Source organism: Protopterus annectens, chromosome 12.part0 (assembly GCF_019279795.1).
Source record: "Protopterus annectens isolate FY-2018-M chromosome 12.part0, PAN1.0, whole genome shotgun sequence".
NCBI classification, from domain to species: Eukaryota; Metazoa; Chordata; order Ceratodontiformes; family Protopteridae; genus Protopterus; species Protopterus annectens.
In genome coordinates this window covers 1507822955-1507842843 of record NC_056746.1, presented here as the reverse complement: position 1 = coordinate 1507842843, position 19889 = coordinate 1507822955, and the positions used below count along the sequence as shown (strand labels likewise).

Sequence of the window (19889 nt, the reverse complement as noted above, 5' to 3'; positions counted from 1 at the left end):
AGTTCCAGAAATGTTATCAGTCCATCAGTTTCAAATGTTAAGTCACAAAAGTCTGTCCAATTATGTATAAAAGACTGAATTTTTCGAGCTTTAAAAACCCGAATAGTTACTAAATTGTCCCATACATAACATTAGTCTGTTACAGTATAATGTTTTGTTCTTATTCTCACAGTTGGTTTTCTCTTCTTTTTAAAGTTTTACTTACAGTTTGTTGCTGCTCTCCTTTCTTGCCTGCCACTGTTGCATATGTTTAAGTTACTCCATTCTCTGCTGTCACAGAATCAGACCCCTTCGCAGTTTGTTGCTCCTTTCCTCTGTTACTTTGACACTGCTGAATAAGTTTTTACTGCTGCGTTCTCTGCTGCCACATCACCTGGTTCCTTTTCCACATGCTCTGCACTTCCAAAAAAGTTAATAACCATTTCACCACATGAAACAGAACAGTCACCTGGATCATCCTGCTCGGATATTTTTAACAGATCATGGCCACGGTGGTGCAGGGTTAGCGTGGTCACGCCTCACAGCAAGAGGTTCTCCAGTTCGATTCTCGGCTGAAGCGCCTTCTGTGTGGAGTCTGCATGTCCTCCCCGTGGTCGAGTGATGTCTAAGGACATGCAGGTAGGTGCGTGCATGAATGGATGTGGCTTCCTTGAAGGTTGGGCGTCGGGCTGGCAACTCGGCAACGTAAAAATCCACTGCCAATCATTAGCAGACTGGAGTTCCGCTGTGGTGATCCCTAACCGGGAAAAGCCGAAAGACCTTTTATCTGCAAGCCGTCCTGATAACAGTTCTGTTATCTAGACCACTTCCACAGATTCATTAAATTCCTTCTCCAAGGACATCTAAATGTCATCCACTTGTAATATTCACCACACAGGAATCTTTGTTTACATTCCAAAGCTTCATATTGAACACATTTTTCTCCAAATTATCACTTGCCACCTCAAAATTCTCCATTGGTTTTCTCTCCCCCTCAGTGTTGCTGCTGCTTCTCGCAGGCCTCTTCCTTACTGCTGTAGGAGCCCTCTGGTGCCATTCCAGCAGGTCCAAAGAGTTTAGAAAGTTCCCCAAATGCCCTGGCCAAATTAACCCTAGTAGTATAAATACTAACTCAGGTCTACCCTGCTCAGAGAAAGACCACTAGTCTACTGGTACTAACCTGGTCAACACAGGATAAATAAAAAATAAAGTACTCCAAAGCCATGCTAATTCCCAAGTTCTCCCAACATGTGGCCCCAAGGAGTCCCTTGCTATACACTACATCCACTAAAATACTGTGGATGCTTGACCTAGAAACATCAGTGGCAATGAATTTCAGTGTGTGTACTACAGTCAGTGTAATAGTTTCAATTATATTCTTTCCATGACCAATGTAACATGCAGTCCTAGGAAATGCAGTTTTAAAATGCAAGCAACCATTCAAAAGCTCTTGAAACTTAAACAGATCAAAATTTAAGCCCTGCCCTACATCACACCCTGTAGTCAACTACAAATAAAAATGCTGATGAAAACAAAACTTATTATGAATTTATATTATACAAACATTCTGTAAAGTCACAAATGTGTGAACAGTACAGAAATGGGTATACATGGTGAACATTACGGGGAGGAAACCACCACTAACTCCGATGTTAACTTGCTCAACTGCTTCCTGTGACAACATAAAAGGACATAGCTATTCCTCTCTGCTTTCCTACTAAAAGATTAACTGCAAGGGCCTGATTTTTAGCACTCTGACTTCATATTCCTACTACAACAAAATGGTATTTCTTGCCTCCGTGAGAGTACAAATTCTTCCATTTTTTTCACTTACTTAGGAGTGCAAGAAGAAACAAATTACTAATTATACTACAATATGCTGACTATCTGACCCAGTCAGAATATGACATACTAATCAAGCACAATGAAAATATCACAATTAAGTGTACATCTGAAGTGCTTTGCACAATGTACAGTGAAGATTCATCAAAACGAATGAGTTATGCAGCATGAGCAGAAAATTACCTGTGAACCAACTTCTTTTATGTATGGGTTCTTATAACACACCTGATGTCAATACAAAGCATTGGTGAATATCATGATGACAATACTTGCAATCAGTAACACAAAGTGTTTCCGTACACGTAATTAGGTTTTGACTTGCATTAATATATCTCTAAAACACAGGGGTATAACTAGGCCCAAAAGAATGTCACTGCTGCAGGAAGCTGGCTCTGCAGTTGGAAGGCATTCATGACTGAGAGTCTTGCATTCAGCAGTGTTCGAACATTCACTCCCACCAGTCAATGATCCTCTTTTACTACAGTTTCATGTTTAAAAAAAAAAAAAGTTACAAATTGGAAACCTGTGTGTGAAAACACAGCAGTTCACTCTGATTTACTATATTCTTATACCAATATTATACCCAAACTCAGAATATACTGACTAACCACTACCAGACATTTTGTTGCACCCCGCACAAACACTAATGGCCATGACATTTTGTGCTGGCAAGCATACAAAGTAGGGATAACTGCCAGTTTTTCAGAAGCTATTTTGCATGCATTGTTGCATGTGGCCCAGTATCCTCATACTCACTACTGCCACCTATGGTTCCTTACATCTGATTTGGATGTGGCAGCTGAGGCGACTATGATGATTAGAGTTGCACATGACCTTTAAATAATGCAAGTCTTCACAGAAATGCACTTTTCCATTAAAAAAAACACACATACATACACACTGCTACTCTTTCTGCCAATCTCCTTATTATAGACTTTATATCGTCCGCAGCACACATTTTATCTCCCCTAATTTTTCCTCAAGTACCACAGGAAAATTTTTCAATTACTTCTGAAAAACAACATTCATTCCCTTCAGATCACTATGCATATAAAACAAAAATACAGTGACATGCAATACATGTATTTTACCTTAATTATAGCAGCAGCAGCCCGAAAACTCATACGTGCAACAGATTCTTTCTTCCTTCGAGGAAAGCGGGTATATCCTGACCGAACACTCGTAAATGAACTAAGGGATGTCATTCTAGGGGTTGGAGGAGGACGTGGAGGTAAAGGAGTCCGAGGCCCATCTCCTTCATCAGGACAACGGAATGCACGTCCCCGTGCTAATGGGTCAACAATCTGAAAAGTAAAAGGCACACACACTATGAATAAGCAAGTGCACACTGCACTTTTTTTTAATCTTCAAGTTAACAAAACAGAAATGCACATGTCTAAGGCACTGGTAAATCCACTGTGGATAAACCTTGTATAAATCGATCAAATTATATAAGTGGAGAAAAAGAGTGGGCAACAGAGTAGTTTCTTACCTTAAATAGTCATGCAAGAGAATTTATCACTGTTGGATGTGGTAAACTTTGCCACTAGTAGCCAGAACTCAGCACCATTTTTGTGCGTCTGTGGATTACTAAATGCTTGTATATATATATATATATATATATATATATACACACACACACACACACACACACAGATACAGTGCTCAAACATTTATATTCCGTATGAGTCTCTAAGCACCCACCCACACAAGCTTAGCATCACAGGTCATTACCACAAAGTCTAGGTATGGAAGACTGAATAGGTAACTCATAGGTAAAGTATATTACTTAAACCAAAGATTAGTGATCACTCCGTTTCAGTGAAGGAGTTGTACAACAAAACCCCTTGCATGGGGGGGGGGGGGGTGAAGCCCTCTCTTGACAGAAAAATAACATTATGCCCATTCCATCTTCTGCTTGTGTCAGAATGGGATTTGCTGTCATACTCCTGACAAAATTTAACAATCACCACACACAGATACATACTTGCACACAAACACTTTCTACATATACTCATATATATAGATTAGCAAACTGTGAACACTCGTAAGAGCGAACACAAAGCATCAAACTGTAAAATGAATGATCATCATCATATTTTTTTTTTTTCAGGGAGGCAAACCTGCTGGCACCCCAGACAATCCCTTTCAAATTATTTATACTACCTCAGAGATCACACAACAGCAGGTTAAGGGTAAATTTCCTTACCTGCTGCAACAGGAGCCAATGCAAAAGGCTGCCAGCAAAAACTCAATTGTACTGAATGTTCACTCATTTTTATTTTTTTTTAACAGCAGTAGCAAGCACTTCTCTTGTCAACTACAACTGTATATATTTAATATTTATTTACTTATATTATATATATAACATATATATATATATATATATATATATACATACACACACAAACATGTACATATACACACACACACACACATATACATATATATATATATATATATACACACACACACACACACACAAAATCATCTATATCAAGTACATTTTTTCTGACAGTTTGTGTGTATGAGGTGGTTATACAATGCACACACACACTGTAGAAAACAGTGGCAGGTCACACTCAAAGATATGGTAAATAGTGCTGCTATTGCAAATAAATGTTTTAGAACAAAGAGTAACCTTTGTTGTACTGGCCAGAGAAGTATTGTTATAACTTGAAAAGAGAATGCTGATTTAAAAACAGAAAAGCTTTGCTGTATTAGAGAGAGTGGGTTTGCTTAATGAAGCAATGTTGTATAAAGGAAAGGTTGAGGAAAGCCAATGCAGTGTGTTGCCTGCCCACCATGGAGGGAAATTTGATGTTTGCAACAGTTGCTCTGGAAGAGAGACAGCAGTGTGAATGAAGATCTAAAGAAAGACACCAAGAAGAAGGTGGAGATAGTAAAACTGTCTTCTGAATTTTTGGAAATGAACTGAGAGGCTCAGACCAGGAGGCACAGACAGACCAATAGAAAATGACTGCATCCCAGCTTTGTGTAATTATATGGAAAATTACTTGCTGTGACTGTTTGCCAAGTCATAAGAATTTTGTTTTGGAAATCTGGCAAGAACATGCATCTTCATTTTTATTTGTTTTTGTACAACTCACTAAGCTACTTTTCTAACCCATGCGTCTCTGCTGCCTTTAATATTCCACAGTATGTTTGTGCATATAAACACATACATACATGCATTTGATTGATTAAAGCAGCTGAAACCAGCACACTTTTTTTTATAAATGTTTATTATATACAAATGAAAATAAAGCACATTCTTTCATGCAAAACAGTCTTGTTTAACCCCATCTAGTACTACTGGTAAACAATGTGTCTTGGTAGCTCTCCTTGGATTCTACAGGCATTAGCAATACCTGGCTTCTTTTTCAAGGTCTTCCTTCACTGTGGTTAATTCTCTCTCCCAGAACGACTTATGGATACCCATCTCCCTTTCATGAAGGGTAAATGCTCACTGAATGCATTTCTCACAACCCTTTATTATACTACCTTCAACAGTTTACTAAACAAACCGGCTCTTAATAATACAGTCAAAATGGGTATAATTTAATAGAAACACATTTTCCTTAACAAAAATATCACTCAATTTACAATGGATTCTTTATATCCCTACTATAACCATTACATATACACATTCTTGGATCACCTATACTTATTTATTGACACAAAATGCTAAGCTACAACTGCCTCCCCCACACACAAAACCCTTGATTCATTATGACATAATGAGCTATGTTCCCAAGAAAGAAGAAAATGTAACTTTTGACACATTGCCCCAACTTAGCTTTTGAAAATAAACTGGTCTGGTCTGACTTCCTGAAAGCTATTTTGTCTTGTGGAGATAAAAGTTCAGCTGTCTGTGTACATCCAATAACTGAAACATATATTCCCCTTTACTGAACAATTTTGGGAAACAAATTAATGGACAGCTTAAGGGCAAATTCAGGAGCTACTTTCTGTGGAAAGAACGGATTGGTGCAAAGAGAAACACTCTCTTTACGAAAAGTGAGATAAGGTGGCATGCAAGATAAAGCCTGAATTTTTGAAGCTCTTCTAGCAGATGTAATGACAAACAGAAAAATGGTTTTCCAAGAGACAAAAATGCTAGATCAACCTGTGCCGCAAGTTCAAAGGGAGACTGAGTTTAAGGTCTGCAGAAGAAATGTGAAACCCCAAGGAGGGGTGGGATCTTTGATAGGTGGTCTGAATAAGAATGTACCTTTGAGGAAAACTTTACATAACCTAAGGGTGGCCAATGACAGATGATCTTTGCCTAAATGAAAACTGGAGACTACAGCCAGTTGAACTTTGATTGTAGAGTAACTTTGCTCCAATTTGAAAAATGGAAGCCAGGAATTCTAAAAGTGTTGAAAAGGGCACAGAAAATGGGTCTTGATTTCTCTTATTAACCCATATAAAGAATCATTTCCATTGGCTCTTATAAGTCTTCCTAATGGTGACTTTTTGAAACGTGAATAAAACCTGGGAAGGCAGGACTATCTAGCCATCACTGGAAATGGAGAAACCATGAGGAAACCAGAGGCCTTGTATGGCAGGGTGAGGTAGCAGATGAGGCCAGAGGAATGGGAACACTTGTTGAGGTCAGAATGGACAATGAGGGTCACCCTGCTCTTCCACTGGATGAGCTTTCTATAAAGATTTTGATACCAGATGTGTGGAAAGGTAGGCATAAAGGAATCGTGGATCAGAGCACCCCTTGGCAATTTCCCCTCTGAGGGGATTAGGGCAACAGGAAATGTGGACAGAGGCGAACAAATTACAGCATGCTGGCCTCATTGACAAAAACATTCTGTTTTGCCAATGAAGGACTGACAGACCACTCGAAGCATAATAGATCTTTTCAATCCATTTGCTAAAACACTGGACTTCCCTGGAATATGTACTGCTAAAAGAAAGTGGCTGGAAGACATCGCCCACTGCCACACACTCATTGCCTCCAGACATAAGGAGTAAGACAAGGTTCCTCCCTGTTTGTTATGTACCAGACCACGGACATGTTTTCCATCTGCATAGCAAATCATCCCTTGAGGAAGGGTGTCTTGAAATGCCTGTAGCGCTAGGACACCTGTCCTTATCTCTAGGACGCTGATGTGAGGGCTGGCCTCTAACAGGGACCACACATGCCTTGGACTGTCTTGTCCTAGGTAATGTGCCCCACCCCCAACTGGGAAGCATCCTTGGCAACTGTGGACTTGGGCAATGGGAGAACACAGGAGTGGCTCTGCAAAACATCTGGTGTGTGGATTCACCAGGATATATTCTATCAACAGAACTTTGTGATTTGAATGAGAGATGTCATGGGATATCAAGTCATAGACCATTGGATTGCTAGACCCCACTGTAGTACTCTCAAGTAGTATCTCATTAAGTGTAGAAAGGTTATGAAGGCTGCCGTTGACCTCAGAAGCTGAAGGATCAGTCCGGCTGGTGGTGACTGAAGACGGAGTATTTATTTTGCTTTAAACTGTAATTTGGACAATCTGGACTGAGGAAGCCAAGCTACTTGAGAAACTGTATCCAGATGAGTCCCTATGAACTCCACTGTTTGGGTGAGGAGGAGGCGAGATTTGTTGTAGGTGACTGTGATGCCCAGGTAATAACATACTGGAGCAGATAGTACCTGGAGCATGTCAGTAGATGCCTGATGGGAACATTGATGAGCTAGTAGCTGAGGTATGGAAACTCTCTGAATCCCAGCTATCTCAGGTGAGCCGCAAATACTGCCATACATTTGGTAAACAACTGGGGGGGTTGTGGTGAGACCAGAAGGCAGGGCTCTAAATTGAAAGTGACTGGCTCCCAACTGGAAGCAAAGGTCTCTCTTTGATAGTCTATTTTTATGTGACAGTATGCATTTTGAGATCTACTGAGCATATCCAATCACCCTTCCTCAAAAGGGAAAATGGACTAAACTGTGACTATTCAGAACCTGGAGTGTTTGACAAACTGATTTAAGTTTCTTAGGCCCAATATTCTTCTGAAGTCCACCATCTTCTTTGGCACCAAAAAGAATCTTAAATAAATCCCAAACCCTTGTTGGTCTGGTGGGACCTCTTGAATGACTCTTTAATAGCTTTTCAGTCTCGAAGGTTGCTTCCTTCCTGATGGGGTGGTACATCAGTAATTTTTTGTGGGTGAACAGGTGGGGAAGAAGGTAAAAAGGAATGTAATAACCTCTGGTAATTTTTCTCTGCATCCATTCATCTTTGGTGATGGACGTCCAGGTTTCCTGGTACAAGGATAAGAGCCACACCCTATGTAGCGTCGGCTACATATTTTATACCCCTGATGACCTGACGTCATAGAAGAGGAGACAGGCAACCGACGCAGAACCTAAGACTTTGTTATTCAGGCCGAATGAGGGCAACCTGCCAGCAGATTACCCCAAATGTAATGACTGCAACATTGAAACACAAAGAACATCAAAGAGCCTATTCCATGCTGTATAACATCTCTGTGATCCAAAGGTACTACCCAGTGGAGTCTGTGTGAGGTGTTAGTAGTCCAGACTAGGAGATCATCATTTAATGGGGCTCTGCATCTTTGGTAATACATGTCCCTAAGATGACTGTTGTTTTCATTTGGATCCTGAATGAAACAATACAACTACCCTACCGTCTCATCTTCCTGATGCATTTTTACCAAGTCAAATTTAGGCTGGTCACTAAAGTGCAATACTCACTCCAGTTTCCATACCTTCTTGCTTGAACTGGAGCAAGGTCTCTGGTTTTACACTTTTAGGCATCTTCCTTAGCCAGATCCGCTGGGTCATTTCCAGCTTTGCCTACTCCTTACACTTCTGGGTGGCCTTTGACCTTTTCCTGGTCTTGCAATAACTGATCTATAGGTAGAATTAATTCAGCATATATAACATTTTTTTCCTTTACAGCTGAGCAAATCATTCATCTTTTCACCCAACATAATCAGAGTCGGTACATATTACAATATCCTGAAAACTGAACTGGAATGCTGTTTGTACAGCTGCTAATTCAGCAGACTGAGCAACTGTGCCCCCAAGCTGGTAACTGACTGAAGGACATGGTTCATCTTCGTGCCATACAACAAACACTACTATACTGGTTTCCATCCTGACTAAAATAATAACCATCTACAAATGCCTTTGGACTTGACACATTTTTGTCAAAAGAGTAGTGTCTGTTTTGCAAATTCTAATGCGGACTCCTGCTGAGATGGATTACCTAGGCTTTTCAGAACCTGTACAGGTTTGCGTTTACACATTTACTTTCCAAAGGTTGGTCCGAGAAGGCTACAGTCCAACGTCACAATTCTGCTACTGGTCACATTACCCACCCAGAAGTTTCAGGCTTCCTAGGAGGACAATGACCTGATTTGTCTGCACCACAACCTTCTTTCCTCCAATATAGTTTCTGAATCTCTGTACTGCACATACAGTAGAAAACAGACCCTTTTCACACTCAGATAACGTGTTCACTACTTCATTTAGTGTCTTGATAAAATAATCTGTCAGTCTACCTTGTTGTTAAATAGAAATTTATACCCATCTGTGGATATGCCAGGCTTGAGGCTGACTCAAGCTACCCTTTAAAGCCTGCATTGCTTTTTCCTGCTCTTCCCCCACCATTATATTGTGAGCAGTTTAGAAGCATGTCGAGGGGATATACCACTTTTGCATAGCCCTGAATATACTGTCTAGAGTAACTGAATATCCCAGGAAGCTTCTTAGCTCTCCTCAGTTTTTTTCTTTGGAAGGTAGATATGTTGGATAGCCACTATTTTGCTGTTCTGGGGACGCAGCCAATCAGGTCCAGCTTCATACCCTAAGTAGTTGACTTTGCTTCTGAACCACTATCACTTTGTGAGGGAGTATTTAAACATATCATTCTTTACCTAGTTCAATACACAGGCCACTTCAGTCAGATGTTCCTCAAAACTGTTGCTTTTGATTAGATCTTTAATGTAAATTAGACTCCTTCTACCTTCTGCATTAAGCATGACCTTGTGCAGGAAGATATTAAAATATGAAGGTGAGTGAGTTCAGATGCCCAAAAGGACATCTATTCAAGGTAAAGGTGAAAGCCAGTTTGTGCTGGTCTTGAGATGGAAATTTAAGGTTCAGAATCCATTTAAGGCATCCATCATGGAGAAATGCTTTCCACACTCATCTCTAGCCAAGCATTGGGCCAAATTGTCATAGGACAGTGAGACAAAAGCACCTGCTGATTTAGCTTTTGTTAGTCTATGATGAGCGTCCACTTACAAGTGGGCTTGAGAAAGGGCCATATAGGAGAGCTGTACACAGTTTACTTGACTTATTCTTCCCCTCTCCATCAGGGTGTCAACACTGTCCTGGATATTTTCACAAGATGCTAGTTGGATCCTGTAAGAACCCCCCACCCCCACCCCCAAACACACACACAAGGCTCTTACTAGAATAATATGGCAACAGAGTAACATTAAGGTCAGTTAATCCATAATCATAAGCATCCTTTGCAAACACATCAGGAAACTGACTAAACATCTCCAGCTCTGTTTTTTTTCTCTTTCTGCCTCACAGCTAGATTCCTAAATAGCCTGCTCAACCAGACTCTTGAAATCTGGAAACAGCAAGTTATTACTAAGCTCCACTGTGTCTTCATTCATGCCAGGCACATTTTCAAGGTCAACTCTGTACACTTCCTAAAGATGTTGTAACTCCTGCATTGCACGAATCAGAATAAGGTAATCACAGTTTTATTATTAATATTAACGGGACATTTTCCTGCAGCAGGACTAAATTATTTCCCAGTGATCTCACTTCTCCTTTATCTTCATTGCTATACAGAAGTTCTTGCCAACTCAGCAAGAACAGCAGCAGCTAACTCCATATCATAGAAATACTCTTCCTAATTCTGCGACTAGTTCATAAGTGAGGGGTGGCCAAACAGCATATCCCAAAACTGAGCACCAATGATTTACTGATGTTGATAAGCATTAAATTTAACTCCGTAATGATGTGCTCATGCATGTCTCCAGCTCCTGTGTTTGGAGGGGGGGGGGGCACAAGTGCTGGGGCAAGGATTATATTCAACTCCCCAGTGATGTGATCCTGCACACCTTCAGCTCATGTGGGGGAGAGATACTATTGCTGCAGTAAGTATAGACTTTATATTCAACTCCCCAGTAATGTGATCCTCCACATCTCCCGTGCCTACAAGGCAAACTACTTGACTTCTAAGGCCTTGACGCACAAGCTCCAGCCAGGAATGACCAGGAGTATGCTCTTTGACCAGGAACTAAATGGTCCACAAAACCTTGAAAAACAGAACTAGGAGCATTTTTGGTCTCTGGTTCATAGTCTCTACAGTCTAACTATTGAGAGATGGATTTTCAAGATCAAGATGGTCAACCCAGGGCACCACAGCTGCCTGTCCAGAAATGGAGTTACAGGAAATGTGTGGTATGAATGGATGGTCCTTATGATCCTCAACCTAGGATGATAACTAATTCAGATAGGAGCTCAACATTTCAAAGAATTCTGTCGCCAGTTAAGTGCCAGTTGTACCATGAGGAGGTTCAGGAGTGGACATGGCTCATGGAGCTTTTCCTTTAAGTGATGCCCCAACATATATGTCTGAAGCTATATGGAGGACCCTTCTGCCAGTCTATACCTGAACAGCACTCAACCATTTTCATCAATTCAAAGTAGTCAAGCCAATTTCCCTTCCTCAGGATTCAGTAGCTGAGATGTATCCCTAGTACAGCTCTTGATCTGCTCTTCCCTGAGATAATACAGGTAATGCTGTTACAGGTCCTGGCTAATGATCTGAAAGGTTTACATCTTCCCCTTAAAGCTAGAAATAAAATTAACAAATTACTAATACATTTCATACATCTAACTTTTATCTTTGTGCAAATGGAGACTCCTTATACATTGGTTTAGGTGGTAAAAACTGCATTCTTTATTTTTTCCAACATAGGTTTGTGCCTTCCCTTCCTGGTGGTATGTGATTGGAAGTATGTCATGTGATAATTTTTCAGCATTGGTTCCGTCAGTGGCCAATTTTAAATGGGTTTGGGGTGGTATGCGATGTATTCTGAAGTTCCCATTGTGTGAGGGACGAAAGCTCGCAATATATTTTTTATTTTTTTTTTTATTAAAAAGTGGATTTTAACCTGTTGGACCCTCCGTGGCAGTGCGTTTTATTTATTTGTGTTCAGAGTTTTGGTATTCACACCACACCTTTTTCTTGGTTATAATCTGAAGTAGACATTGCAATATTTATACGTATTAATGAAAAACTTTATTTTTATTTTATTTAACATTTGTTGACCGGGAATGTCCGACTAGGTTCCACAGAGCCTGTTTTCAGCGGAGGCCTGGGGAGAAACGCTCCAGATGCATGTCGTTGGAATGTGGGAGGAAACCGGAGTACCCGGAGGAAACTCACGCGAACACAGGGAGAACATGCAAACTCCACACAGAAGGCACCCCAGCCAAGAATCGAACCGGAGAACCTCTTGCTGTGAGGCGACAACGTTAACCGCTGCACCACTGTGCCGCCCATTACTGATGAACAAAATGCTAACTTTATGAGAAGCAAAAGGGAAATGGTCTGCTCTGTGGACAACAGCTTATGTATACACAGCACAAAACCAGTGTGGATCAGCCTGTCAAGTAGATGTCCCTATACATGAGATTTCACTAAAAAGGTACTGTATTCTTACTAATGAAGCATTCTGCATAAGAGCCCATCACAGTGTCCTCATAATTAGATCAATAGTTTATATTCAACCAGTGAGCAAAGTTCGCTTGTTTGAAAATATCATAAGATGGAAATGTGATGGGTGTGAATCTGTGGCTTTTCCAAAACAGTGGGACCTTCTGGTGTCCTGGAAAGAGCCTGCAAATGAAGCTATAAGCCCTGGGCCACATGGTGAGCTGCCAAATCTACACCACCCTTTTTTTGTTTGTTTGTTTGCATGGGACTACCCCTTACAACACTGGATTTCTTTACAAGACTGTTTTGAATAAAACATAAGGGGAGTAGAAGACTATCAGGGCTGATGAACAAAATTCTTGTAAACTAATAGCGAGTCACATCTCTGCCAAGCAATTTTTATTTTTTTTTTTTTTTGTGGACTTGGGTTTTTTGTCAAGTAACGAGAAGAAAACCAACAGATCTGGTAGCTTCAGGAGACTAATTAAGGTTACCGCCAGAAGCCATTGTAGGATGCCCTATGCTGGCCTGGGAACAAAAAACTAGTCCAAGTGTTTTCCATTCCTGTGTCTTTAGGGCTTAAATACTGTTCATTTGTGCAATAGAGAAAGAACAACTGAAATATATATATATATATATATATATATATGGGATCAAATTCATTCTAGTGCTATACTTTGAATCCGTTTCCTGGAACATCATACAGGATTCCTCTATTGGGAATTCATTTTTCAGGGGTAATTAAGACATACAGTCACCTAAAATATGATGGTACTTCAGATGTCTTCAATGGTGTGGGGGAATGAAGTTTCCATTCTCCAGTGACTGATGAAGGCGACATGCTAGTCTTATCCTTCAGAAGAGAAATTAACCCTATATGAAAAACTTCTACAAATTTTCATCATTGGTGCTAAAAAAAGAAAACTTTTTAACTCTCCCATGATTATTTTTCTTTATGTCCTTTAACCTCTACTATTTTTCTCTACTTGACTGAACCTGGTTTAACATTTTTAGGCTCCTTCGTCTGTTAGATTTTCATTGCTCCCTTTGCTTTGCATTCATTTCTGATTCTCAAATTTTTTGTACCTGATAAACGACTCGTTTTTTGCACAAAAATGTCAATGTCATGCATAAAAGACCCTTAAAAACATTTTTTAAACTTTTAAATGTACATCACATTTGTCATAGAACACAAACCTTTGGACAACAGACATTTAAGTGGCAAACAAGCATTAATTAGCATTAGTCATTAAACTGACTAAAGTTAAATCTGTGTGTCAGACCACTTAAGTTTACCCAAATTACTATAATTAGGTAATATATTTTACATAAAATGACAAACTATTTACTTATGTTACATTTGTTTACCAGGAAAGTCCGACTGAATACATGTCCATTTTCAGCAGAGGCCGGGGAGATAAGCTCTAGAAAGCAGAGTATAAATGCATTAGGAACAATTCAAACCTTTAGAGATAAGTATAATATGCAGTTTTCAGTAGGGTGACAAACCTGGATAAAACATAGTAGACAACATCAAAATAATGCAGCTTCAATTTCAGACAATACACAGAGTTTATGGGCCAAGTCCCTTCAAGAATTCATACACAGAGTGTAAGAATGAAATGCTTAGGGAGAGTTTGCAGGAACACCTGGTGGGGATTAGTCGGGGTTTAAGGAGGGACACTGCCAATGCTGTTGGAAGGGTAGTTTGAGGCTTTTTTGAACTGGGTTAAGGAGGATTGGTGAGTAAGTTCGGCAGGTAGCAGATTCCAAATTTTGCCTACTGAGTTGGCGAATAGTGAGTCCCCACACGCATTTATGCTCTTAATTGTTTGTACCAGCAGTTTGTCAGCAGAGCAGTGTCCTCAGGTTACTGTATGGTTTGATCTTATTTAGTGCTGGTGTTTTTTCGGGTTGATATAATACTATGTGGGTTACTATCAGTTGGTTGTATCAGAGAAGACTGGGCCACTCTAGCCATCCTTGCTGAGTTAGGTTGACACAATGGTGAGTCCTAGAGGTAGCACCTGTCGCAAATCTAGCAATATGGTTGCAACAACTAGCAAGTTTGGAAAGGGTGGCTTGGTTCAGGTTATTGAAGATGTGGGGAGGCATAGAGGGGGGGTAGATAGGTGGCACCAAGCGATAGTGGTTCTTGCAAAAGGAGTGAGGAAGGGTTTGATCCTGTATAGGGAGCCCAGTTTCTTGTTGACAGATTTGATGACTTGATTGACATGGATATCATATTTTACGGCGTTATCAACCGTGACGCCCAGGAGTTTTGTGCGAGTATCTGGGGATATAATTGTGCCATTGTTGGAACTTACAGTAAAGAATGGTGAGGAGGATTTGCAGGTGGGGGAAAAGATGAGCAGTTTAGTTTTGTTGGGGTTTAATAGAAGCTGACGGTTTGCAAACCATTTTTCTACATCATTGAAAGTATTCTGGGTTAGGGTTATAAGCTCAGTTGAGGAGGAGGCGGTACATATTAAAGTAGAGTCGTCCGCGTATTGGATGCAGGTGGCCTTGGGAGTGATGGTGGGTAGGTCACTGAAAGACAGAGAAGAGTAGTGGTCCTAGTATGGAGCCTTGGGGGACTCCTAGAGTAATGGGTAGACGTGTGGATAGGATATTCTGCCATAAAACTGCTTGTCTATCAGACAGGTAAGATGGGAGCCATTTAATAGAGCTACTATTCAGCGACAGTTCCTTCAGGGTGCGGAGAAGCAGTTGGTGACTGACCATATCAAAGGCCCTAGAGAGATCTAGAAAGAGGAGTGCTGAGGTAAGTTAGTTACTGTTGCGATTGGTGTTGACAGAGTTAGAGAAGGACAGGAGGGGCTGATGTGTTGCTGTGGTGTAGTCTAAAACCATGCTGAGAGTTGGCCACTAGTTTATTTTGGGTGAGATAGTGCATTAATTGGTTGTGGACGCACTCTTCCATAATTTTGGCCAGTGGTGATAGTATTGCTATTGGTCGAAATTTTGAGAGGTCTAAACAATTCCCTCCTTTATGAAGGGGAATAACATTGGAAACCTTCCAGAGAGAGGGGATAGTGGCTTCAGTCAAGGTGCGGTTTATTATGATCGAGACAGGGTATGCAATGGCATCTGCCCCTTTTTGTAAATATTCTGGTGGGAGGAGATCAGCTGCCAGGGTAGTGGGCTTTAAGTGTGTCAATTACAGATTGGATGGTAGATGTAGATACAGGTTGGAAGGCAAAAGGGAAATGGGGTAGTGGTTGTGGTGGTGTTTTGAAAGGAGCTGGTGGGGGGTAGTTGGCTAGCTAGTGATAGGATGGTTTTGGTAAGAGTGTTGTTAATGATGTTAGCAGTTTTTTTCTGGAGTCTTAAGGTTGCAGGTTGAGGGGGTGGGGTGGAGGTTTGGCCAGGGTGGAGCAGTTTGTTTATGCCTGCCCAAAATTTTTGAGGTTTGTTCTGGTGTTTTTGCTGAAGATGTTGATAGAAGTCTTTTTTGTCTAACAATGTGGCTTTCTTGGTATCATTTCTTAGTCGTTGGAATTTAATATGGTCAAGTGGGTCTTTTGAAGTGCCAATTGTCCCATGCTTTATTTCTTGCTATGAAGCCCATTTAACAATCCAACCCACACTCTGGAGAAGACGACGGACAATATTAAGCCAAGAATCAAACTAACACTCCCAAGGAGTATGCGGAGCAGCAAGAAAAGTACACTTGTGTAAACTTACCATAAATGTAGATGTTCAAGTGTATTCACTGTCACAGTCATTACATTTGGGTAATCTGTTGGCAGGTTGCCCCCAGTCAGCCTGAATTCCAAAGTCTTGTGTCCTGCGTCGGTTGCAGTCTCCTCTTCCATGACGTCAGGCCATTTTCTTTAGTTTTTCTTGCCCCATATGTCAGGTGCCCCCAAAAAGGTAGCAAAAAAAAAATATATATATATAAATAAATAAATATATATATATATATATATATATATATATATATATATATAGATATATAAACTATATATACATGCATCAATACAAACTACCTTCATCTACAAGTGAATACACCACATAGGTTGTAGAAGATAGAGAAGGAAAGATAAACTCCAGAATGAAAGGGGGAATGGCGGGAGGGTAACCTGGACTGCAACAGTGAATACACTTGAGCATCTACATTTATGTAAGTGTACACAACTGTATTATGTTCTTCGTGTTTCACTGTTGCAGTCATTACATTTGGGTAGAATCCCAAAGCTATGGATGGGAGGCTGGAGCTAAGCAGCATTAGGTGCAGCTATAAGGCCCTGCAGAACTGCAGTGACAAAGCCTGCCCTGGACTTCGAGTAGAGAGGCAAATGATAATGCTTTGTAAAGGTATGATCAGAACTCCAAGTAGCAGCCTCTAGAATGTCTTTGGTTGGTACTCCTCTGAGAAAGGCTGCTGAAGTAGCTGCAGCTCTGGTGGAATGAGACCCAATGCCCTTGGGCACAGGTTTGCCATGGTGCAAGTTGCAGAAACAAATGCAGTGGCTTATCCACTTTGAAACGGTCTGCTTTGAAATAGCCTTTCCTTCTGATCCTGCAGCATATGCCACTAGTAATTGCTCAGTTTTTCTTAGAGCTTTAATCCTCCTCAAGTAGAATCTTAGCTGTCTGTGTACATCCAAGGAATGCAGAATACTCTCCCCCTTGTTCTGCAGATTTGGATAAAAAGGTTGGCAGATGAACAGTTTGGTTAAGAACCACACTGGAAACCACCTTAGGCATAAAAGTAGGATTTGTCCTCAGGGACACCCTGTCTGGGTAAAAAATGATAAAAGGCTCCACAGCCATGAGGGCCTGTAGCTCTGAAACTCGTCTTGCTGAAGTAATTGCTAGGAGCAGAGGTATTTTCCATGATAAGAACATCAGCAGTAGCAACTGGTTCAAATGGAGGCAGGGTGAGCTTTTCCAACACATAATTAAGGTCCCATGCAGGTATTGGTGATCTTCTAGGAGGCCTTAAATTTTTGGCTCCTCTAAGATACTGCTTTAGTAAAGGATGAGAAAAGATTGGTGGCTCTGTATTGTAATGAACCGAAATGGCAGAGGCATGGATTTTAATTGACGAGAAAGATCGGCCTTTGTCAAGCATCTCAGTCAAGTATTGTAAAATCTGAGGAATATTTGGATCTGCTGCATCAGTTCCTTGTGCTTGATTCCAAGCACAGAATCTCTTCCATTTATCAGCATAAGATGTTCTAGTACTAGGCCTTCTGGCTTCCAAAATGACATCCATCACAGCTTTACTGAGAGGTGTTGTTTAACTACATGATCAGCCATGCTGCCAGGTTCAGTGTCTGTAGTTGATTGTGCAGGATCTGATTGTTTTGCTGGGACAGTAGTAGAGGTCTTTGAGGTAAGGTCCAAGCTGGGTATTGAGACAAGTTTCTTAGGATTGGGTACCAGTATTGGCGGGGCCAGTCCGGGGCAATTAGTATCATCTTTGGTTTCTCTTGTCTGACTTTTAGTAGGACCCTGGGAAGAAGAGGCAGAGGAGGAAAGGCGTAAACTGATAGGTTTTTCCAACTGAAGGATAGGGCGTCCACTTTCTATGCTTGTCTGTGGTAAGTCCTTGTGCAGAATCTTTTCAATTGATAATTTTGAGGAGAGGCAAATAGATCTATGTCTGGGCTCCCCCATTTCCTTGTTATCATGCTGAAGACTTGTAGATCTAGTTTCCACTCGTGAGGGTCCATAAGGTTTCTGCTTAAATCGGCTGCCAGCGTATTTTGTTTTTCTGGCAGGAATTGAGCTTCAAGATGTATTTGGTAAGTCAAAGCTGTGTCCCACAGTGCCATGGCTAATCTGCAAAGGGGGTATGAGTGCGTGCCTCCCTCCTTGTTTATATACCACATAACCATTATGTTGTCTGTCTATCAGTAGTTGTCCTGGATGAAGTAAGTCCTTGAAGGCTGTCAGGGCATTTTGAACAGCTAGCATCTCTTTTTGGTTGATATGTAGATGCATTTGTTTAGGGGTCTGTATTCCCTGAATGCATCTTCCCGCCACGTGGGCCCCCCCCCCCATGCATAATCTGATGTGTCTGTTGTTAAAAGTTTGGCTGGCAGGGGTAGAGTGAAGGCCAGTCCCATGTTTTGGTGACATGCCTTTGCCCACCATAGAAACTCCTGTTGTAGGCAGGGAAGGAGAGGAATCATTGTTTCCAGACTGTGACAATGTTGACTCTATCAACTTTTTAGGTACAATTGAAGTTTCCACATATACAGTCTTGCATATGGAACCAGTAGGATGCAGGATACCATGAAGCCCAAAGCCTGCAGAGTTTGTCTTGCAGATAACTGGGTTTTTGTTGCCATCAGTTTGAAGTAAGTAGTCAGTTGCCTTTGTCTTGCGTGAGGTAAGCCATCTGGGCAGTTGTATTCTTGCACCCAGGAATGTTATCCTTTGAGAGGGTACCAGTTGTGATTTATTTTCGTTTATTGTGTACCCTAGGCATGTTAGAAGCCTTTTCACAAAAGCCAGGTGTTGAAGAAGAATGTCCTTGTTCTCTGCTTCAATGAGACAGTCGTCCAAGTAAGGATATATTTGTATACTTCTTTGTCTGCAAAAAGCAATTACTGGTGCCAGGCACTTTGTAAAGACCCTAGGTGCAGTAGATAAGCCAACGGGCAGTGCAGAGAATTGGTAATGCATTAAGCCAGCCTTGACTCTGAGGTATCTTCTGCACGATTCCCTTATTGGGAAATGCAGGTATGCCTCTTTTAGGTCTAATGTCACCAGCCAAGCATTCCTGCCCAACATGGGCAGAAGCTGCTGCAAAGTCAGCATTTTGAATTTTGGTATGTCCAGGTATGAGTTTAAAATTGATAAATCCAGTATTGGCCACCAGGCCTTGTCCTTTCTGGGTACCAAGAACAGTCTTGAGTAAACACCTTGTCCTTTTTCCTGTTCTGGTACTGGCTGAATGGCCCTCGTATCCATGAGGGACGTAACCTGTTTCTGTGCCTCTGCCCATTGATTTTTTGGCAGATCCAGCCAACCATTTGCCATTGGCAGAGTATGGAAATGGAATCTGTATCCCTGTGATACTAGGTTTAGCACCCACTTATCCTGGGTTATTAACGGTCAATTTTGAGCAAAAAGTGCTAATTTCCCCCCTAAGGGTGCTGCCAAAAGTGCTTGGTGAAGGCAGAGGGAAGTCATTTGGACTGTTTTCTGTAGGGTTGCACTTTAACTCCTTCAGATTTGGAGGTAGAAGCACCCCATTGCTTTGACCTGTAAGAATCTTGTGCCTGGTATCTGGAACCCTTAGGGCGTCTGGATTTGCCCCTTTGAGCTCGGTCTGACACAGGAAAGGACCAATTTTTTGTAGGCCAGTGTCTA

General features: G+C 41.1%; 1 protein-coding gene across 1 annotated transcript in view; it reads right to left on the bottom strand.

Annotated features, from left to right (window-relative positions):
• The window catches only part of RHBDF2 (rhomboid 5 homolog 2), a 1958103-nt gene that overhangs the window by 1501729 nt on the left and 436485 nt on the right, over positions 1–19889 (bottom strand). The window contains exon 6 of the mRNA XM_044089036.1: positions 2913–3186. Within this exon, the coding sequence (XP_043944971.1) occupies positions 2913–3186 (274 nt within the window). The remainder of the gene's footprint in view (positions 1–2912; positions 3187–19889) is intronic.